This window comes from Vidua chalybeata, chromosome 3 (genome assembly GCF_026979565.1).
Source record: "Vidua chalybeata isolate OUT-0048 chromosome 3, bVidCha1 merged haplotype, whole genome shotgun sequence".
NCBI lineage: Eukaryota > Metazoa > Chordata > Aves > Passeriformes > Viduidae > Vidua > Vidua chalybeata.
Genome location: NC_071532.1, coordinates 6,655,595 through 6,676,620, shown reverse-complemented (window position 1 = coordinate 6,676,620; position 21,026 = coordinate 6,655,595). Strand labels below are relative to the sequence as shown.

The following is a 21,026-nucleotide window of genomic DNA, read 5'->3' as shown; positions in this document are numbered from 1 at the left end:
ATCCTGGATTTGACTGGGGTAGAGTTAAGTTTTGTCACAGTGGTTGGTGTAGAGCTCTGTCTTGGATTTTTGCTGAACATGGGGCTGAAAATATAGAAATAGTTTAGTTATTGCTGAGTAGGGCTTACACAGAGCCAAAAGGGATTTTCCATGCTGAATGGCATCATGCTCAGTATATAAAGTGGAGGAAGGAAGGAGGAAAAGTGGAATTTTGGAGTGATGATATTTGTCTGCCCAAAGAACTGTTACACTTGATAGAGATAGCTGAACACCTGCCTGTCTATAGGAAACACTGAATTAATTCCTTGTTTTACTTTGCTTGCATATGCAGCTTTTGCTTTCCCCTGTCTTTATCTCAACTCATTAGTTTTCCAGCTTTTACCTTTCCCTTCTCTCCCTCATCTTGCTGGGGGGGCAGTGAGCTGCTTAACTGCTGGCTGAGGTGAAACCATGACAGAAGTTAAGCCAGTTGCTGCTGTCCCAAGGTGCAAAATTGCTGTTTGGGGTAGAAGACAGGTGTGACTGTGCCTCACCTTTGTGATTCCCTTTGAAGCAGCCCACTAAGGCTCCAGGGCTCTGTCCCAGCCCTTCCTCTTTTCTCTTGCTCTTCAATTTCTGTGACAAAAATAGCCCAGCATAGTCTGGCCTCTGTGACCTCTCACCACAGGATGAGAGGAAATCGGGCTCCAAAGTTGGCTGCTTACAGGAGGAGCAGCTTTGGAGACACTGCAGAAGTGCAGCAGGCCCAGCTGAGAAGTGTCTACAGCCATGATGAGCCCCCAGCACCATGGACAGCTCCTCCACTTTCTTGGCTCCGTGGCTTTCCTTTTACAACAGATGAATTTTCAATTATCTCATGTATCAATAACATGAACTCAAAAGATAGTATGAATGAGAGTCAGCTGCTTCAAAATATTTTTGCCTGAAATTTTCATTGGCTGTGGACAGAGCAGAAGAGATATCAAAGGTTTTAGCATTCAGGCCATCAATTGTGCCTCACAGGGACTAGCACTGTGCTTTACCCAAGAAGGCAGAAAGTGAACAAAACCTGCTCTACTTGTTGCCTGAACCTAACCTTAACAGAAATAGCTCTATGTCATGGTACCATTGATATAGGGCTATGTCAATTAAACTTTATCAAGAAAAATAGAATTCTTGAAAATATTAATCAATTTTATTCAGTGGCAAGAACCTTTGGTGATTTCTAACTAATAATAATTTAAATCTTATGGTGCAGGCTAAACAGGTAACCAATTTCCAAGCAGACCTGAGCAGTGAATGAGGCACCTATTTTCCTGCTTTTAATTTAGGGGTTGGGTAACTAGAAGAGAGGCAAAAAATGCCTTCAATTTTTATTCTTCATTATTAAAATACACCTGGCTGTAGCAGATATTTCCACAACTGCCAAGTAGGCAAAATTAGGATTTTGAACTGATTAGATGGACACGGCATGTTGAAAGGCACCTGGGAAAATTTTATTGAGAGCAAAGTATGTGCTGAACTCTTTCTGAAAATCAAAAGAAGCAAGGTTTTTATTTCTCAACTTGTGCAAAAGAAAATCTTTCTTAATAATGTATTCAGTCCTCAGGTTGTATTGACACAGATATGGGTGGGGTTTCTCCTTATATATTGTGGTTTTAAATCTAATTTTTTTTTTCAAAAGGAAGACTCATATGCTAAAAAAGGGATGCACAATACTTGAGACTGTGTCCAGCAAGGGACTTGGGTATGAGAAGTTTTCCTGGCAGCCTTCTGACAGGGTCAGACAGACCCCATGTCCTTTAAAGGGTATGTGGGGAGAACTTTGTGTTTGAGAAGGAACTTTAATCCAAACTAGATAATAAGATTTAAGATGAGTATGAATTATGAATCTATTCCAGGTTAAAAAGAAAAGATAAAAAGCTCTCTTATGGTACCTTTTCTCAGTGGCTATTTGTATTCAAAATTGGGCTGAATGCTCTTTTCCTGCTACCTCACTTAGTTATGAGCATTTTGCTTTTATTGACAAACCTGCGGGTTTAGGATGAAAACAGTTTGCAGCTGATTAAGGATGGTGTGCCTGGCAATTTCTTGCTAATCTCTCTTATTATGCCCTTCATAAAAATGGTAGTCATGGTATAAATCCTAGTTTAAATCAATACCTGGAAGTGCTAATCTCTGAAGAGGAAAATGTCAAATACCTCCTGCTGTGTGTAAAGTCTCAAATTCTATGGCATAAACATTAAAGGCTACTGAAATGATTCAGCTTTTTTTTTTTCCTTTACACAAGGTTTCGCACTTCCTTTTCTAGCATTTCTAGATGTCATCAGCCTTTCTTATGTAAGCAGTGCCTTAATGGTGGTGGGTGCATGACATGTCTGACAGTGACACATGGTCACTGTTCACCCTCTGGAGGAGCCACTGCTGGTCCCAGCTCTCCCCCAGGTATTATCTTTGACTGTGCCTTGAGTTCTGGAGTCAGCTTCCTTCCTTATTCATGGGATCTCTTCTGAGAAAGGTTTCTGCAAGCCCTAAGTGTTAGCTGCATCTGTAAGTGCAGTGTAGCACTTAAATGATCAGTGCAAGGAATCCTGCAGCCAAAATGAGTGGTAAATTTAATCTGTTTCGGGACCTTAAACCCAGACTTGAATACTTACTGTCAGTATGCTATCCCATCCCCATGATGTTTTTCTTGCTAATAACACTGGGACACACAGTGTTTTTAAAACCCTGCTCTTTGCTCTGCAGTGCCAGAGGGGAAAAGGCAAGTAGGTGAACTGTAAGACTGAAAGATCACTTAGAAATGAGGACATAGTGTGTTTCAAGGTAAAATGACTTTACCTGCCCACTGTTTCTGTTCCAACTCTGCAGAAGTATGTGCTCTGGTTTCTAAATTAAAATTGTTCTCATAAAAGTATTTCAGAACTTAGAGAGTATTTTTGCTGTCACTGATATCCTTGGTCCTCTGCAAAGACAAGCTGCTTGAGCACCATAGTGCATAGGGGAACCTAATTCTGTAAAGCACTTTTTGTAGATTTTTCATGACTGAGATTAACAAACTGAGAAGGACAGAAATTATCTACATAAGTTTTAAAACTTTTAGAAATTTTATTTTTATAAATAATTTTTATAAACTACATATATGTACTTTATAAGGTACACATATGTTTGTTTTTATAAGGTACATTTATGAATTTTGTCATTGTGTTAGTTCTGCTGCAAAAATAGAAGCCAAATTTCAAAAAATCTTTAATTTTCTTTCATTATGTCCATGGATAAAGACATCACAGATTCCATCTCAGCCCCAGGAAGAGCCAGGGAATACTGTGCCAGTAGTGTCTGCAGATATTTTTTCAATGCTCTCTTTGTTTCAGACAGCTGTTTCTGAAACATTTTCTAGCAGCTCTTCAAATACAAGCAGCAGAGCCTGAATCAGGCAGAGGTAGCTGGGGTTTGGAGGTCCCTGTAATCCTGAGTAACAAATTAACAAAGTATTAACAGATTAGTGACTAAAGCTGCATTAGATTAAAGGTTTACAAGGAAGAGACCAAGTTTGGGTGGTGTTCTCTTAGCCATGGAATAGCATGAGAGAGGGATGACTGCTAGAGGAGAGTCATAGTGTGTGCAAATGGATGGCTGCAGACACCCCAGGGATGATTTGGTCTGAATAGACCCTTAAGAAGTTTTTTTTTTGAGATAGGGACAGCTTCTCTTATAAAAAAAGCTCTGCTCTCCTAAGGATTTTTGTGTGTTTAAGAAAAAACCCAACCTGTTTTCAGCTACCATCTTCAAGGAAGTGACCTTGAATTACACATACAAACACTGATTTCCTCCTGTAAAAATACTGTCAGAAAGAATATGTCAAAGAGCAATCCTCTTTTTACAGCTCTGCAGCTGGAAGGACCAGCACTATTCTATCGTTTCACAAAAGAAGGTATAGTTTCTCTCTGGTTTTTGGCAACTTTTGGAAGCCAGAAGCAAATAAGTGTTAAAAGCTTATGAATAGTAAACTTGCAGCTTTATACCTAAGACAGCTACTGCCAGATTCTGTTCACATAAGCAGTCCAGCTGTAGAACCAGCAGGACTGTGTGCAAGCACACTCTGGGGCACAGTCTGCGTGTCTGAGATGACTACTACCAAATAAAAACAGCGCAGACTTGCAATCTGTTCTGCCCCTATTGCATCAGTGACATTTCTGTTGACATCAGCAGAAGTTGTGTTGTCTGATGGAGCTGAAGCAGCACCTTTCCTTTTCCGGGAATGAAGTAATTTAGTTTTATTTTAAGGGATGGAGGCATTTCACACCTCAATATTTTCATATTCCAGCAAAGACTAAATGTAATTCAAGTGACCTCTCAGGAATTTGTGTGGTGAATCCAGTAGGTGGATTGAACCTTACTGTGGCTCCAGGGAACTGTGTGATAAATTAATAACTGCTCACCAGTTGGATTTGTTTGCAGAGTCTTAAGGGCACACTGTGTGATGCTGTGCTGAAAAGGTGCTGCATTACAGCCCTTATAGATGTACAGAGACTGCATTAGCTGATTATTTAGAGCTGGTGTTAGTTACTTTGCAAGATACTATGTCACATATTAAAATCAATACATATGGAGATGAACACTGGACAGCTGTACCAGAACTGGAAACTGGTGCAGGGAAACTGCCTGGAAGGAGGCAAACAGGAGACTTCTTGTTTGCCATGGCAGAAATATGCATCTTGTTCACACGTTTGCTCAGTTTTTAAATCTCCTGTAGCAGTTTCTCGCAGTGGCTTTCTCACACGAGCTTTGCACATATTTTGGCCCCATCTCTTCCCTATGTGTCTCTTTCCAAACGTTTTTCTTTTCCAAATTTTCATTGGTTTATCAATCTTTCACTTTTTTTGCCTCCTTCATTTGCTTTTGCATTCTCATTGCCTTCTCTCCTTGCTTTTCCTTTCCCTCAGTCTCATACATTCTTTCTTCAGGCACCTTTGCCACTTTTTCCTAATTAATTCCATGTCTACATTTTCCTGGGCAGTATGCAGGGGCCAACTAGTAGGGTGTAATTACCCTTGCCACACCCAAATGGGAGCAAGGCTGAAGCTTCTTGAGCCCTTAAAGCCATTGCATCTTCCAGACATCCCAGGGCTTTGAAAAGGAAGACACATGGATCCTGACTGATGACAGGCAGTTCAGAAGGGGAGCTGCAGCTCAGTTTCTTCTTTAGGGAGGCTCTGGGACCTCCAGCCTTTCCTAAAGAGACCCCCAAGGTACAACTAGAACCTGAGTTGTTATGTGTGGATCAAGGTCTCCTCTACTGTTTTGTACAGAAGGTCAGGTCAAGATATTCTTGCCATATATTTTTGGATTTTTGCCCTCAGTTGTCCTTGGTTTAATGTAGTCAGAAGTGGTAAAGTACAAAAGGTACAGGTGTTATCCTGCCAGAAGGATGTGTTTTTATGACAATAATGTGCCTGGTCTTAAATGCCCCTTCTTTGTCAGTGCTTTCCCTTAGATGTGTGATTTTGTGATCGTGTTTTTAACAGCAGCCCTATCCCTTCTCTTCTGTTTTGGTTGATTGAAAAAAACCTAGCTGGACTTTGCAATGTTTGGGCTGACTCTTGTTTTCCATGACTGTCTTAAGTGTTTTTTTTTTTTAATACCTGCAGCAATCTCAATCTTTCTTGAATCTGAGTGGCCAGAATTATTTATGTTATTCCAAATATTCCCAGTGCAACTACTTAAATTCTTGACTACAGAGAAAACCTGCTTTTGTCAGAAATGTTAGGTAACTAACAATTATTAATGACTATCAGCAGAAAAATAGCTAATAAGGACTTCAATTTCTGATGCTCTTTAACCTTGCAACAAACACTGATTTTAAGATATAATTTCCTTTAGACATGTGTGAGTAGTTAGTATAATTTTTATGCCTTCTTTCCAGAAGTCAGTCTCGCTCCTTGCATTTGTTTGACTTGTCTTCATGCATTCAATAAAAGGAATTCAGATCTGACATCTTAGCCAAATCCTCGGAGGTCAAGAAAGCTGCAATAAGCCCATGTGCCTGTAGCCACGAAGATATCCTTCTCCTGCTGTTGTGAGTGCCAGCTCACAGCCCACTCCTGCTTTGATTTGCTGGTGACCTTTCAGTGCTCAGCCCTGTTGAGACTCTCATGAGGGATGCTACAGAAACGAACAGAATCACTTCCTGAGAAGAGAAATGCCAGACATTAAACAGGCAGCTGAAGAAGCCAAGGATAAATATGAATACTCTGTTCTTGAGAAGGAAAAGATTGTTTCTCTGCCAAAAAATGAGAATCCTTGTAGACGCCAGTCAGTTGCTTCTGGAGAGAACCAATGTTGCACTTTTTTGCTTCCTAATAAAATTTAATGCAAGTGTTTCAATACTGGGTGCCTGATTAAATTACATATCCTTAATTTATATATATGTTCCCATTATGTAGGTGAATGTCACACTGGAATTGAGGGAATTCAGTCTCTGAATTCATGTGTTTAACCATTCCCCTTTGAGGGTATGCAAAACCCCACATAGGTTTTCTTTTATAAATCCTTTTGTCAGGACCATCATTTATCATGGATATGTGGGTACTTCTATTAAGATGACTAATATATTACTAGCAATCACTGTTCAGTTTTAAGATTATTAACAGACTGCTGAATTGTCCCCCAATGGCATAATGGGTACATTAACCCATGTCTGTACAGCAGTGCCAAGCTGTGACAGTCACCTCTTAAACAGGGTGATTAAATGTGTGATTTTCAAAGTATGATCAAATGAATGATACTGGTCCATCTGTGCTGGGCCAGTTCAGAAAGAAATGGTACTTTCAAGTTAACAGGAATGGAAATGAGATGTCATTTATGTGATTGGATGGAAGTGAAAATTGAAAAACAAAAAAATCATCCCCAAACAAATAAAACACTTTTATCCTTCATGAAGGAGGGGATGTTTCCCAGCTGTACCTATCAAGGGATTTGTTTCAGTAAAGACAGGAGAGAAGGAGGATTGTTGTATCAGGACATCAGTGGTGTTTCTTAGGCAAGGAGCACACTGGCGTGTGCCAAGCACCTTGAGCTGAGAGCACAGCACACAGTTCTTCCTGCTCCTTCTAAAGGGTTCAGAAACTGATACATTTTCATGAAAGCCAGAATAAGGGAAGCTCGCTGACCTTTATCTAAACTGATTCAGTTATAGAGCTGAAACATTTATTCTTTTTTTTTTTTTTTTTTTTTTTTTTAATCCCCGTATGTATTCAGGGCCTCTGTGGAATAAAGACAATAATTAACATTAGTGCTAAGCTGTTTTTATCCCTAGAGCTCAAGTGCTTTGGAAGGATGAGTGTTATCAATCTGATTGAATGGTTCAACCTGCTCAGTTACAAAGACTTGAGGCAACTGTTGGAGAGCCTGGTGAATGAAGCTCAGGCTGTATGGGATTGGACAGTGGGGACCGACTCCTTGACCCCCTTCTGTGGGGCTGTATCTTGCTCCTCAGAGCTGGAGTTGTTTGTGTGCATGCTTGTTGGTGTGAGGAGGCACATAAGGTAGACTGTAAAGGAGATAGAGGTTGTTTAATATAAATTCTTTCACTTTTGGAAGTTAGCTCTATGGGGTATTGAAAGTGGAAATAGCTACTTTTTGTTTGACTGTCTCTACTGAACAGCACTCTGTCTTTGCCCTGAAATGGTTTAAAAGAAGCTAGAATGTATTTCTGCTAAAACTCAGTGATACTCAATGTTGCAAATCACCTCATTCCCAGGATAAAATCTGTTGAACAGAAGCATCACTGGTCACAGTGCTGTTCTGACTTCTTGGTGTAGCTCAGGAAAATGGGAAGGGTCATTGCTGCTGATTTAATTGAGCTGATTTGTTGAAACAGAGGCAAATACAAATCACCCTGTCAAATCAGTAAAGCAGACAGTGTCACCTGGGCCTTGGTGTACATTTTACTAAAGGGTTTGTCTTGGAAAGGAATATAAATTCTAGCAATAGAACTGAAAATGAGGCAGTTAAGATAGAAAACATGCATGAATTTCTAGTTTGAGGGGTTGAATGTCCTCACTTCTCCCCTTGAAAAGGTAAAACTGGACACATAATGATTTATCTGGTGCCTGAGGTTTTCAGCTGAGAGTGAGGAGTTCTAGGCTCTAACCACATTTCCAAGACCCTACTTTATTTTTTATCCAGTGACTCCTGAATATGAAGTTCATAAACAGTCTTTTTATCCAATCTAAGCTTTAGGTGATTACAGCCTATGGCATTTCAGCATTGTGTTTCTGGACTTGGTTAAATTTTATCTCCTTGAAGCTTTAAACCCTCCTTGGGATATGGTACTGCCATACATTGGGTCATAATCTTCAGACACAGTACCTAAGATTTGGTTGGTGAAGTTAGAATGAGATTTCAGGAGTTTTCAAAATTGAATTTGGGACACATTTTGCTAAGGCTGTTTGGAAGTGGAGGTTTGAGGGCTTGTATAAGTTCCATGTTCTTGAAAACTTTCTTCATATTTAGAGATCCATGCTTTTTACTCTTCTCTTTCTGCTAGACTTTTCATTAATAACTTTTACGTGCAATCCAATAGTTCTAGTCAAAAAAACAAAAACAAAAACAAACAAACAAACAAAAAACCCAAAAAAAACAAACAAAAAAAACAACTTTAAAAAGTATCTTTCAAATTCCACAGGTCAATGAGTCAACCCAGTAGTGCACTGAAGGGGAGGAACACCAGAGTGTGCTTGCATTGTTTCATAGAAACTTTGAGGTAAGCTGAGTTTTTCAGTTGGAGAAACTGAACATCTGGTTATTGACTGTGTCTATCCCTACAGTGGTAAAGAGAAGAGTTGAGACCAAAGTCAGAACAAAATCTCTTATTGTATAGATTGCCTGACACGTTGTGCATATTTTGAGCAGCATATTTTGAGCAGCATAGATTGAGGAGCCACCTCAGTGAAGCCTGTGTATCTCACCAGCTGTTAGAGTATTACCCATGTAGTGAAGAGCTCAGGAGAGAGGCACTGAAAGATTTAGAGCAATGCCACCTAGTGCTAAAATGAAATCTCCTGAAACAAATACATTTTAATTTTTGCAGGCTGTAGGTTTTTTATTTCTTTACTTTTTTGGCAATTCCGCTTGTTAGCATTAAACTTGGACATCAAAAAACCACCTTGAGGCATAGTAAGAGGATTTGCTCAGCACCAGCTTGGAGTTGCAATTATGGCTCGTATCTTACCGAGAGCAGCAGGGAGAGCTGACCAGGAGGAGCCTTCTTGCCTCACTTCTCTTCTCCTGTCTTATGCCAGTTAGTGGCTGGATGCTGACACCACTACTTAGCAGGAGGGTGTGCATCTGAATTTGACCATTTTTAGCCTTTGATGCCTGATTGTGAATCATTTTTCCCCCACAACAGCTGCTTGAATAAGGTGACCATCTGTTCCTTATTAAAAAAAAATGAAAAAATTCTTTTTTCTCAGTGTTGTTCAGCCTATATCAGTTTAATATAAGGATGTACTTTGTCCTGCATTTTGGCAGTGATCACACAGAGGAGTCTATAAAAGATACAGTGATTTCACAAGATCCATGACTGTCGCATAGGAAACAGAACACAGAACATTGCAGGCTTTCCTTTTCCTCTACCAGTGCTCATTTTTCTGGTTGTTTCCTTTTTTTTTCCCCAAATTTCTTTTCATTTTTGTATTTTCTGTTTGTATTTCCTATACAAACAGGTATTCAATATCTGCAATGCATTACTGTGGTCCTTTAACAATTTAAAAAATTATTAGGACTGTTCTACATTATGCACTTCCATAAGAAAACAGAATTGATATCTTTCCCACTGAGACTACTTTTGTCTCATGATCCTTCTGCCTAATTTCTTCATGGAGGTTATCACCATTTTTCAAAGAGATGGCTCCTGAGACTAACCTGAGCAGGATATGACTAAAAGAACCTGCCAAAACAAGCCTTTGGGCAAAACAGCAATGCATATTTGGAGAACCAGATGCTCTCTCTCTTTCATTTTTTAAAAATAGTGATCCATGGCTCTGCCAAGACCAGTGTATTATCATACATAGTGGGTAAGTTGTGCATACAAAGGCAAACCTGTCTTAAAAACCAGACCTTTTATTTCCTTTTAATCACTGATGCAGCTCTGCTCCCATTGAGAGATAAGGATTGCAAAGAACTAAAAATTATTGAGAAGTCTCTTGAAAGGCCCCCCTACCTTGAAGCCAGTATGGTAATGGAAGATTGGTTTTCACTTTTTGAAATTTGTGGTGATGGAAAATAAGTTCTCACTTTTTGAAATTTTATCATGCAGCAAAGTAAAAATGACAACCAAACCACACAGCAAAATAAATTTCAGTTTTCCCACACTAAGGTGTTTATTGAAGACTTGCATTCTCATCTGTTCCTTAAGGCTTCTTTATTTTCTACAAGTGAAATAAAGATTTAGCCAAACACCAGCTTCTTGTAGTAGTTTTGAAATGAACTCTTGAGCACAGCCTGCACATGCTTTTGTTGCTTTTGTTGTGTTCATTACAGTTATCTCACAGAAGAAATAGTAGCAGGTAATGCATTTCTTTGTGAACAGAATGATGATAGGAGAATCCCTAGTCATGTTTTTTTCCTAGTGATTTACTTGCTCATATTTTTTTTGGTTTTTTCCTTACTGAAAATTTGCTTTTAAAATTCAGAATGTGTAGTAGCTATTTGGTGAATTGTTTAGGAAGCCATGATACTGCTTAGCGTGACAATATGGATACACTTAATGATTTGGAAAAGGACAACACTACAGAAACAAAGGTACAGGAATAGAGGTTATTTGTTTTCGTGCTAAAAACACAGACAAAATTATTTCTGCCAGAGGAGTATTCAAAAAATAGACAGCTTTATTATCCATCTCCCACTGAATTTCAGTGGGCTTTGTATGGCCTGGCTTTTAGAAAATCCTCCATTTTTCTTTACAAAAGGTTGTTTATTGCCGTTGTCTAGAGCACAAGCACTTTGGAACCTCTGAGTGGAATGAAGTTTCTTTGTCCAAACAGTCTCAGTAATCATTACACCAGATGTGGGATGAAGGGAAAAAGCAGAGTTTTCATTTCTCCCTTTGCCTTTCCCATCGCTAACCTCTAGCAAGCAGCTTTCTGTGGCACAGCTGGTGACAGAGGGCTGGGGTGGTGGCTGGTGGCAGCCTAACCTCAATCTTACCATGTTGGGACATGGCACACTGACTCTCCTAATTCCCAAGCCAGTATCTCTAGTAGACTGTCTGCAGCATCCTCTGCACTTTGTTTCACCATTTTTAGGTTGTGCCTGCATTCCAGCTTCAGTGCCTGCCTACCAGGAGTGTAAAAACACCACTGGTTTCTAGGAAAAGGTTTTTAGGCAGAGGCTGGAAATGAGGCACCCAAATATGACAAAACAAGAGGTGGCTATGCAGAGATCCTGAAGGAAATGAATTTCAACGGGGTGAACATCTGTTAACTTAAAACTGATATTTTGGTGTGATGCTTTAAGCCATTTTGTGGATTTTCTTTTAATTCCTCTTGACATGAAGGAAAAGCTGTTGGTCTGTAGGCTTTTCCAGGGTGCAGGTGTGTGAAATTGGTACTAGGTACTAGGAAGATCACAGACTAATTCACCCCAGTCATTAACCAAGCACCTTAACTCTGGTTGTACTTGGCAGCTGAATTGTGAGAAAGTTGATCAAAGCTGCCCAGCACAGATGGTGGAGATAATTTACTTGTATCTGTCTGTACTTTTTGATGGGCTGCAAGGCTTTAATTTACAATAGAAAACACAGATAACTTTGTAAGTTCCAGAAAAAGGATATTTATACAAAGAAGTTGTAATATGTTTATTTTCCTGTCAACAAGTAGAACAAAGTTAGTAGTGGAAGAGTTTAAATTGCCCTTTAGATACTTGAAATCTCAAAGACAAACTTTGAGAATGAAACCTATATTCATCTGGATATATGATGCCACATCTCTGATTTATGAATGCAAAATTAAGTCTGTTCATAGAGAGCTTTTAGCTCAGATGGGGACAACTTCTTGTTTTATTTTCATTCTTGCCTTTAGAAGTTACTTTTTTTGTGATCATTCCTCTTGCTTTTTCTTTAAAATCAAGTGCTAAAAAACAGATTATGGATTTTCTTCTGAGTTGTTATTTTTGGTTGGAAGCAAAGCCTGAGATTTTAATGCATGGAAATAAAAAAAAAATCTATAAACATATAATGTTTCATATAGATGATCGTTAACTGCTAAGATAAAAATTATCAAATCTTCTGTGGGAAGCATAACATGTTCAAACGAATGAAGTCTAAAATGAAAAGGAAACACAAGTAAAGTAAACACAAGATTTTTCAACATTTTTTATTAGGAATAAACACCCCAAAAATTGTCATGGAACTGTCAACACCACATGTGAGTTATGATTTGAATAAATTGTATTTTTGGGGACAGCTGTTTTGTTTTGTTGCTTGAGTTAAATGTTCACTATTAGTGTTCTACCAAAGTTGAAGAGCTCATTATTATTTATGCTTCACCTGTATGTTGTCACCCATTCCTCTCTGTCAAGGAGATGAACAGTTGCAAGGGCTCAGAAAGTTGAACAAACTGTAATTACTGCATTCTATTTCTCAGCCTTTCTGTAATTAATTTGAGCCATAGTTTGGAGCTTCCTGAAGCAAAGCTAGATTAGTTAGTAATTGATGAAACTTTCATCATCTATGTGGGTGGACTTCTTGGAGACCAGCTTTCTGGATCTTTTGATGTTTTGTTTTGAATTTCACTTTCAATCTATTTTTTGTGATGCATGATCTCTGTCCCTAACTCCACACATCCAGTCATTTTCCTTCGCCCACTCATTCCCATGGTCAACAGACATCTTTTTACCTTGGATTTCTTGTACCCTTTTCCCTGTTGTTGGCTTTTGGTTTTGTTTTGGCTTTTTTAATACTAGTATTTCCAGGTATTGCTTAGCAGCTTTCTCTCACCCATTGTTATCTTCTAAAATGTCACTGAGACCATCTGCTCCAAACTGACTCTGCTGAGCAATTCTAGTTCTCTAAGATCATTTGCACAGACATTATTTTTCCAGACAGATTGTCTTCAGCAAAGACTCAGTCGCAGAAAAAGCATAAAAGTCTGGCAAAAGTGGCAATCATATCCTTTTAAAATAAATGAACCACATATTTTCATGAATTTTAGTACGTCTTTGTCATAGCTGCCCAAGCTGAACATTCGTCTACGTGGATATTAAGCAGTGGCTAAGAGTCGGATTCAGGGAACAACTTCTGTGCATGGATAATCATATTCCTATTTAGAAAACAGACATGTACATGCCATAGTCTCTTGAGGCTTTCAGCACAGGCCTAACCTCAAACCCTTCTTTAAAAGGCTTAATTTTTCTTTTCTTAAATGTATATTTTACCTGTAAGCTATTTCTCTCAGTTGATTTTGGATTGTGCCCTCATTAAGTAAGTGTAGGAGAATATGATCACTGGTCATCTCAATAGTTTTCACTTCCCTGTCAGGTACCATCTTGCCTAACAGCCCCTCTGGTCCTTATGTTTGGGAGCATAAATCAAAGAAAACCCAAACTGCTTGAAGAGGTAATTACACCTTTCCTTCTCCTGTGCTCATTGCCTGCAGCCCTGCTGGCCTGCAGGCAGTGGATGCTGAAAACTACACTCTTTACTATCTGCATTTTCATGTCACTAAATTAGCACACGTTCACCCCGACACTTGGCAGTATAACGCTTGCATGGATAAAAGTGTATTGGAAAGATTCTTCCTTCAACTTGAAGTTTATGTAACTAGAAGCTGTGGAATAGGCTCCCAGTTTCCAAATGTCTTTTAACTTTGAAAGGTCCATGCAGTTTCACATGGTGATGGCACAAAATATTTTATCCTTGGTCATAATTCCTGTGCCTGGTAACTGCTAAGCTTCCTGTGCTCACATATCTTAGATATAGAAGGAGTCCCTGCTGTAGCCCTCTCTCTTCAGTAACAACATCCAACTTAACATGCATCAAATCATCTGCCTATAAATAATTCTGCCATTGTAATAAAATATTTTTATAGTATAATGTGGATGTGACCTCAACACCGACAGTATAAAACAATGAAAATGGTCAGGGAAGTATTTTTAAGTAGGGAAAATGATCTTGAAGTCATCTAAGATAAATGTATGCCAAGCTCTTTAATCTAGAACCCCCACACAGAAACACTGCTGCTGCTTGGCTTCATCATGCTTGGCTTTGCTGTGGTAACTCATCCATCCATCTTTCCATCACTGTACTAAAATGGCCTAGATGTGTTTTATGAAAATCTTCTTTGAGACAGTCATGGCTGATTACCAGATCAGCCCAAAGTGGATCATAGCTGTGCTCTCTGAACTCATTTACTGTGGTTTCTGCTTTGCTCATACCTATGCTGCTCATTATCAAAACAAACCAATCAAAATTTGCTTTTATGAGCTGTCATAAGATGATCAACAGCAATGCTAATGGACAGACACACTGTTAGAGAGCTTCTAGAATCCTGGAGTGACTTTGATCCTGTAGCTGTAGTGGGCCAACTCAGCAGGGGATTTTTCATCTCAATTTCTATGGCATTTCCTCATAGCATTTCACTCTATTCTTTCCATTTTGTACATTCATTATGCATGCTGTCCTGTATTCTTGATACACAGACAATATAAGCTTTATATTATTCTATATTCTCTAGTTCTTGCTTTTATTCATATAGGTCTGTTTATTCCTTGTCCTAAATAAAATTGTCAAATGATACTGCTTCACTTTCTTTCAACTGTGGCCTTTTAAATTATGCATCCAATTTCTTTCCTTGGAAATTTCTTCTCAAGCCTTTTTAATCCCATTTCTGTTCCTCTAAATGTAGGTACTGTCTTTGAGCCTGCTCCAGAGTCCACTTAAAGCATATATGCTCACTTCACAGCTTCAGAAAGATAGGTTTAAGGGAGACTCGGAGTTGTGCCAAAGGGTGCTTGTGTGTTTTGTTCTCTTGTAACATGAAATTTAATTATTGCAATGTTCTGCTTCCAGCTCTTCAGCACACTACTGCTCATGCATCTGCTGGGATGAATGATTAAAGGTGAAAGCAATGTAAATCTTGGACTCGGGATTCTGTTTACTTCCACAGCAAGGAAATGAGTTCTTGCAACTTCCTCTGACATACTGGTCTCTTGGCATGGCACCATCCTGTGCAGCCCCCAGGGAAAGAAATATCTCCTTTAAAGTTAGTACTTCATTGACCTCACAGTGAAAGCCAATTACATGTTGTAAAATAATTGTAGTCATTTAATGGTTGTTTAAAAATGTAGTCAGAAATCCATTTGGAACTGGGATTTTTAAACTAATTTTATATCTTTTTTTAAGCACTGTTGTAGTTTTCACTGGTAAAAATAGTATTGTTGTTTATTTGCCTTCTGTTAGACTAGCCAGAATTTATGGGGGAAACTTAGTCTCTTATACTGGACTACCTGATGAAATTGAAAAAAATTGTAGTTTTTTTTGATCCATTGGATCTGTGACATTGCTTGTGTATGGGAAACCCTTAATATTGTGTGACATGTCAGTAAATAAATAGGATACAAAAATCAAAATGGCCTTTATGACACAGACTAAAAACTGATTAAATGCTAGGTTCTTAAGTATAATTACAAACTGGGAATCATTGCTGGAGTTGATTTGATTCTGCAGATGTTCCAAAGGACTGGGGCCAAGAAATTATCTCTGTAAAATCTTGCTAATCCAGCATATCAATATAAATTCATTACTAATAAAGTGAGTAGGTTAAAGAAGAAAGCCATAAAGTATAAAAGAGATTAGTGCTGAGTGATTGTTTGGAAAGCTCCATGCAGGTAAATTATGTCTATTTTGACCAAGTAGAGTCATAAATATCTAGGTACAAAGATTGTTGGCCATGCAGGATACAATAACCTGTCGTGAAGAAGGCTCTGGGAGGATGAGAGAACTGAGAGTCAGCATCAGCATTGCTGCACATCAGAGAGACTCGGCAGCATGGAGGCTGAATGAAATCCTCAGCTGGTGAAAGACTGGGTACCCAGTAAGAATAGAATTGTGATGTAACATCCATTTAACACTGACCTGACCTCTGCTGGAAAAAATATCTAATGCAGCTACAGTTCATAATTCAAGGAGTAAAAAGATTTATGGGAATAGTTGAAGGGATGGAAAATATTCAAGGAAGACATTCAAGGAAGTGTTAACTCTATGTCTTTATCATCACAGTCTTAAAACTCATCTGGAGAAAATAATAGTTCAGCAGTTCCATGAAAAAATTCATAATAAGAACAAAACCTAGAAGTCAGTGTAGGACTGATCAGCATTTTAAAGAGAGGCAGAGATATAACTTTTTAGAAATGACTGTAAGCAGTCATTGGAACATTTCCCCAGTGGCTGTAATAGATCAGTCTTGATTGTTAATTCAATGTTTGTATGTTAAGGAAAAAAAGGACTACAGACCAGATGCAAGAATTAATGCCAGTAAGCCCTACAGTTAACATAAAGTACTAGGTTAGAAATCCCAGTGGTCCTGTCTAGTCTTAAACTTCTGTAGTCATCAACACCATGACTATTTTTCTTTAAATTGCTGCTTTTGGTGGAGTTTTCTCTTCTTGGTGTTTAGATTTTACTTTTTAAACCAGCCTTTCCTAAATTAATCCTTTAAATTTTTAAAATTATTTTTTAACATCACACAGACAAAGTCATCAAAGCTTGTTATTATAAGGTTTACAAGGTGTAGACAGTGGATGCTCCCTTGTTGGCAATGTCCCTTTAATGGCACCAGCTTGCAGAGCAGTACTGGGAAGTGGCAGTTGGGCTGTCAGAATATGCACAAAGAAGGATCCAGTCACACCCCTCACCCAGACCTGTGCTATGATCCTCATTTCTGAATGTGTGCAGGGTCTTGCCCTGCTGGTTAGAGGGAGCCAGGAGGGCTGCTCCATCGCCTTTGGTATTGGTGCTCCTCTTTCTATGGACTGGCACCAAAATAAAAAGAGGTGTGTCAACCCAGGGAAGACCTCTGGGAAAAGAAAAACCTATATACAGGAATTTAAATTAGAGAAAATGCCTTTCCCCTACTTTTATCTTCCTTTTGCTTCTGATACCAAGGAACAGCTGTGGATGGAAACCAGCAGGGCCTCCACTAGCTGTCAAGCAGTCATCAGTAGGTGTAACAGATCCAGGAGCTCACAGGCCCCAAGTTACCTGGAAATGCTTTAATACTGGAAAGATTTTGCAAGGAGAGGCGTTGCTGACTATTGATGAAAACAATCAACTTGGTTTAAAGAAATAATACATAAAGTTATTCTTAATAACTGCCTCTTCTTAGAACAAGCATCTAAAAGATGAATTCTACCAACACTAATACTAATCTCTTAATGAGACTGCAAAGTTGTTTTCCTTCTCTACTGTGCCATTTCTCATGGTTTACCTTTCCTTCATGCTTGATTTTTTTCCAGCATCAGTCATTCATTTACAACACTTCTGTTGGTGTAACTGGGGTTTGGATTAGGCTTCAAGTTGCCATTTCCTTTCTGTTTGAATAGGGATTTCTTTTATCCAGAGGAAGGAAATCAATAATTTGTCATGACAAACCAATGCTCATTTGGATTCACAATGAGGCAGTCAGCTCTTCTGTTGTATTCTAAAGCACTTTAGGATAATGGAAGAAGAGCCTTGTTTGTGATTTTTTATGTTTTCCTTTGTTTTCCCTGATTTATTTAACATCTGTACTCCATTTGACCATTTGCAGTAAATCTATAATTTTGTTTGTTTTAAAGAAGATTGTGCTTTCTGTGTCCCAAGTCTTTCCCAGGGGATCATTCAGGGATCCATCAAAGGATTAACCTTTGGTATGACAAATTCACAGATGTATCTGCGAGAAAAAGCTAAACTATACTTTGCCATAAACTTGCATAATCTGTACTGTTCCTTTCCAATCGTAGCAGATGGCAGATTACTTACAGAAGTGAGCTCCCATTCTTTTTATGTGCTGCTACCTCTGCAATCCCACCTGTGCACGGAACATTCTCCATCCTTGGCTCTCTCAGCACAGGGAAGGCCCAGGTACTTTCCTGCCAGTCATCCCCTGCAAACTGTTTGGGGATTGCTCAGGGAGCCTGGACACCTTTGTGTTCCTGAGCACCCTGGCAGTATAGACTGGGAGTCAGTGAGGAGCCCTGGGCCTGAGGTTTTCCTCTGGCTCTGCGCTATCGCTGCTTGACCACCTCCCTGTCCCTTTGCTTTTGTAAAAAGAGGGATAAAGGACAGGTTGCTGACGGCCCCTTGAGCAGCTGGTGCAGGGTCCTGGCTAGAACGGGAGGTTTGGGGGGAACTCCAGATATTTTGTGTTCGCCGGGTCGAAGAGAGAAGCTGGGTGCCAGTCCCGGTGGTGAGGGTCTTGCCAAAGTCTTTCGTTCTCCGGTCCCTACAGGCACCCGCGTATAGGCTCCAGCATCGGAGTGTCTGCCTCCCCTCGGCGACCTTCCCCCTGAGCAGGGACAGCCGGAGGGCTCTGGGCTCGGCTCGGCTGGCGCTGGGAGGGGGCTGCTGCGCGCTGCGCGGGTGCAATCGGGGGGTGCGGCTTTGCAGGGGCAGGACTGTGGAAGGTGGGAGTGAAGCGTGGGTGGGGTGCCGGGGAGGCGTGCGGAGCGTTCCGGGAGCCGCGAGCTGGGAGGGAAGGAGGGAGGGAAGGGGGGCCGAGGCGATCCTCCCCCCACCCCATGATTGGCAGCGCGGCTCGTCCCCCCCTTCCCCGCTCGGCTGGTGCTGCCCCTCGGCCGCCGTGGAACACGCATCCGCACCGCCCGGCCGGTGCTCTCCGCGCTGCTCTCCTCTTGCCTCTGCCGCTCTCATTTGTTTTAATTTTTTTTTTCGCCCTCCTCCCCTCCCATCTTTTGGGCGCTTCCCCTCTCGCCCGCCCGCCCGGCGGGCTGCCTCCGCGGGCGCGCAGCGCGGGGCCATGCCGCCGGGGCCGCCGCTGCTTCGGGGCTCCCTCCTCCTCCTCCTCCTCTTTCTCCTGCACTTCCTCGGAGCCCCGGCCCGCGGAGCCGTCTACACCAACCATTTCTTGGTGGAGCTGCACGACGGGGGCCAGGCGGAGGCCGAGCGGGTAGCGGCGGAGCACGGCTTCGGTGGGGTGCGGAAGGTAAGCCCCCCGCGCGGGGTCGGAGCTCCGCGGTGCCCTTGGCGTTGGGCTCAGGGCGTGCGGTGTCGGGCCGGCGGCGCGGGGGTGGCCCCGGCGCGGTTCTGGCCGCCGCTCACCTGCGGGAAGGGACGGGGCGGAGCGCGTCCCGCTGTGCCCGCGTTAATCCCCGCTTCTCCCGGGGCTCTGAGGAATAGCGGTGCCAAGAGCAATTGCAAGTGCTCCTCGGCATTGGCCCAGCAGGGTGGTTGTCTTGGAGGGAGAGCGGAGTTTCCCACATGGTAACTCGGTGCCTTTTGACTTACTATGTAAACATCCTGCCGTGGAGGAGCTCCCACCCTGCGGGGCTGGGGCTGCCGCCTAGGGCTTCCCGAGCGCACCTGGAACGGCTCGGAGCACCTACGGGAAAAGGAGAGACTCATCTCCATGGAGAAGCCTGCACACAATTTGAATAGAAGATTTCATCTTGACACTCAATTTTTGATTTTGGTGGGCTACTTAATACCCCTATTATTCTCCTAGAGAAATAGATGACCCCATGATAAGCAATGAATGCTTTTCACTAATAAATGTAAGTTGGGAAACTTCAAATGCCATTGGAGGCTATTTTCGCTCCTGAGGTCCTAGGAAATCAAGCGTAGCCAGAGTAGTGGGTCCCCTCCTGGCTCCTAGAGTGTCCCCCTCTGCTAGAAATCTCTCCCATTCAAGTAATAATTAGACCTCTAAATATTTTAGAGTACAGTAAGACCTGGAGTGAAAACAGGGAGAGGCTAATAGTGCCCTGGTCAATACAGTTCCTGGCAGACTTACTTAGAGGGGTGCGAAAGGAAAGCAGGCTGTGAGTGTTACTGCTGCTTGTTTGATTATTTTTTTTCTTTTCCTGGCAGTTATGCAATGATAGCCTGGTCCTACATCCAAGGAAATTAATGATAATAGCACCCTGAACTTGAATGCGTGAAATGGCTTTAAACCTCGATTTAAAAATAAAAATTAAAAAAAGCATATCAAGTGAGACTCCCTCCCTCAGGTTGCCTCATTTCAACTCCAGTGGGAGCTTGTTAGAGAAATGAGGACAAGATCATTGTTGCTGTGACCACAGCTAATTCCTGCTCTGATAAGATGCTTTTGTTTTAGGCACACAGCCTTGTCGTGATAGTGACAGATAGCTGCTGATACATTTGGGAAAGGATTCATTGTTGCATTAGGTTTTGTTATATGAGACTTAGATACAGCTTTTTGGTCAACAGTTTTCCTCTTCTAGTCTCCTCCTGATTGTGCTCCCTTCCTCCTCTCCTGGGGTTATCTGACTGATAAGGCCTTATGAGGATAGAAAGGGACGTTCCTGCATAGATCAATTTCTCATGACTTTTGCTAGATGCTTTCAAATGATCCTGTGGTTCAAGTGGAGAAGAGACAGGGAGAGAGAGAGAGGATTTTGTAGGATGGAGAAATGCAGCTTCTGGGCTGTTCAAATCCTCTCCCCTCTACCAAGCTTCTCCCCAGGATGCCTCGGCCCCATTAGGAGACATACAGCTTCTTCATGGAAATCAGCCTTGTAGCTCACCTGAGGAGAGAGCTGGAGGGAAGTCCCTCAGGTGTGCAAGAGGAGAGAGAGTACCTGCTTTCCAGGCTATGGGGGAGGCTGTGGACACGGGTGTCTCTAGGAATGAAGCCCAGCAGAGCCATGGTGTGATGTGTGTGCGCTCGTGGCGTGGGGCAGTGGGTCCTGTACTCAGCATGCACTGCCTGAAGTTTTCTGGGTTGTACTATCCCAATCCCTGAAAAGCCAGTAAGCTTGCCCCCCTCCTCCTCCCCAGCTGTAAGAGGAAATAGCACTTTGCTTTCTGC

At 41.2% G+C, this 21,026-nt stretch overlaps 1 protein-coding gene across 1 annotated transcript in view; it reads left to right on the top strand.

The window, feature by feature from the left end:
• Positions 1–18,785: 18,785 nt before the first annotated feature.
• The window catches only part of PCSK2 (proprotein convertase subtilisin/kexin type 2), a 98,779-nt gene continuing 96,538 nt past the window's right edge, over positions 18,786–21,026 (top strand). The window contains exon 1 of the mRNA XM_053938797.1: positions 18,786–19,181. Coding sequence (XP_053794772.1) covers positions 18,996–19,181 — 186 coding nt within the window. The 5' untranslated portion in view covers positions 18,786–18,995. The remainder of the gene's footprint in view (positions 19,182–21,026) is intronic.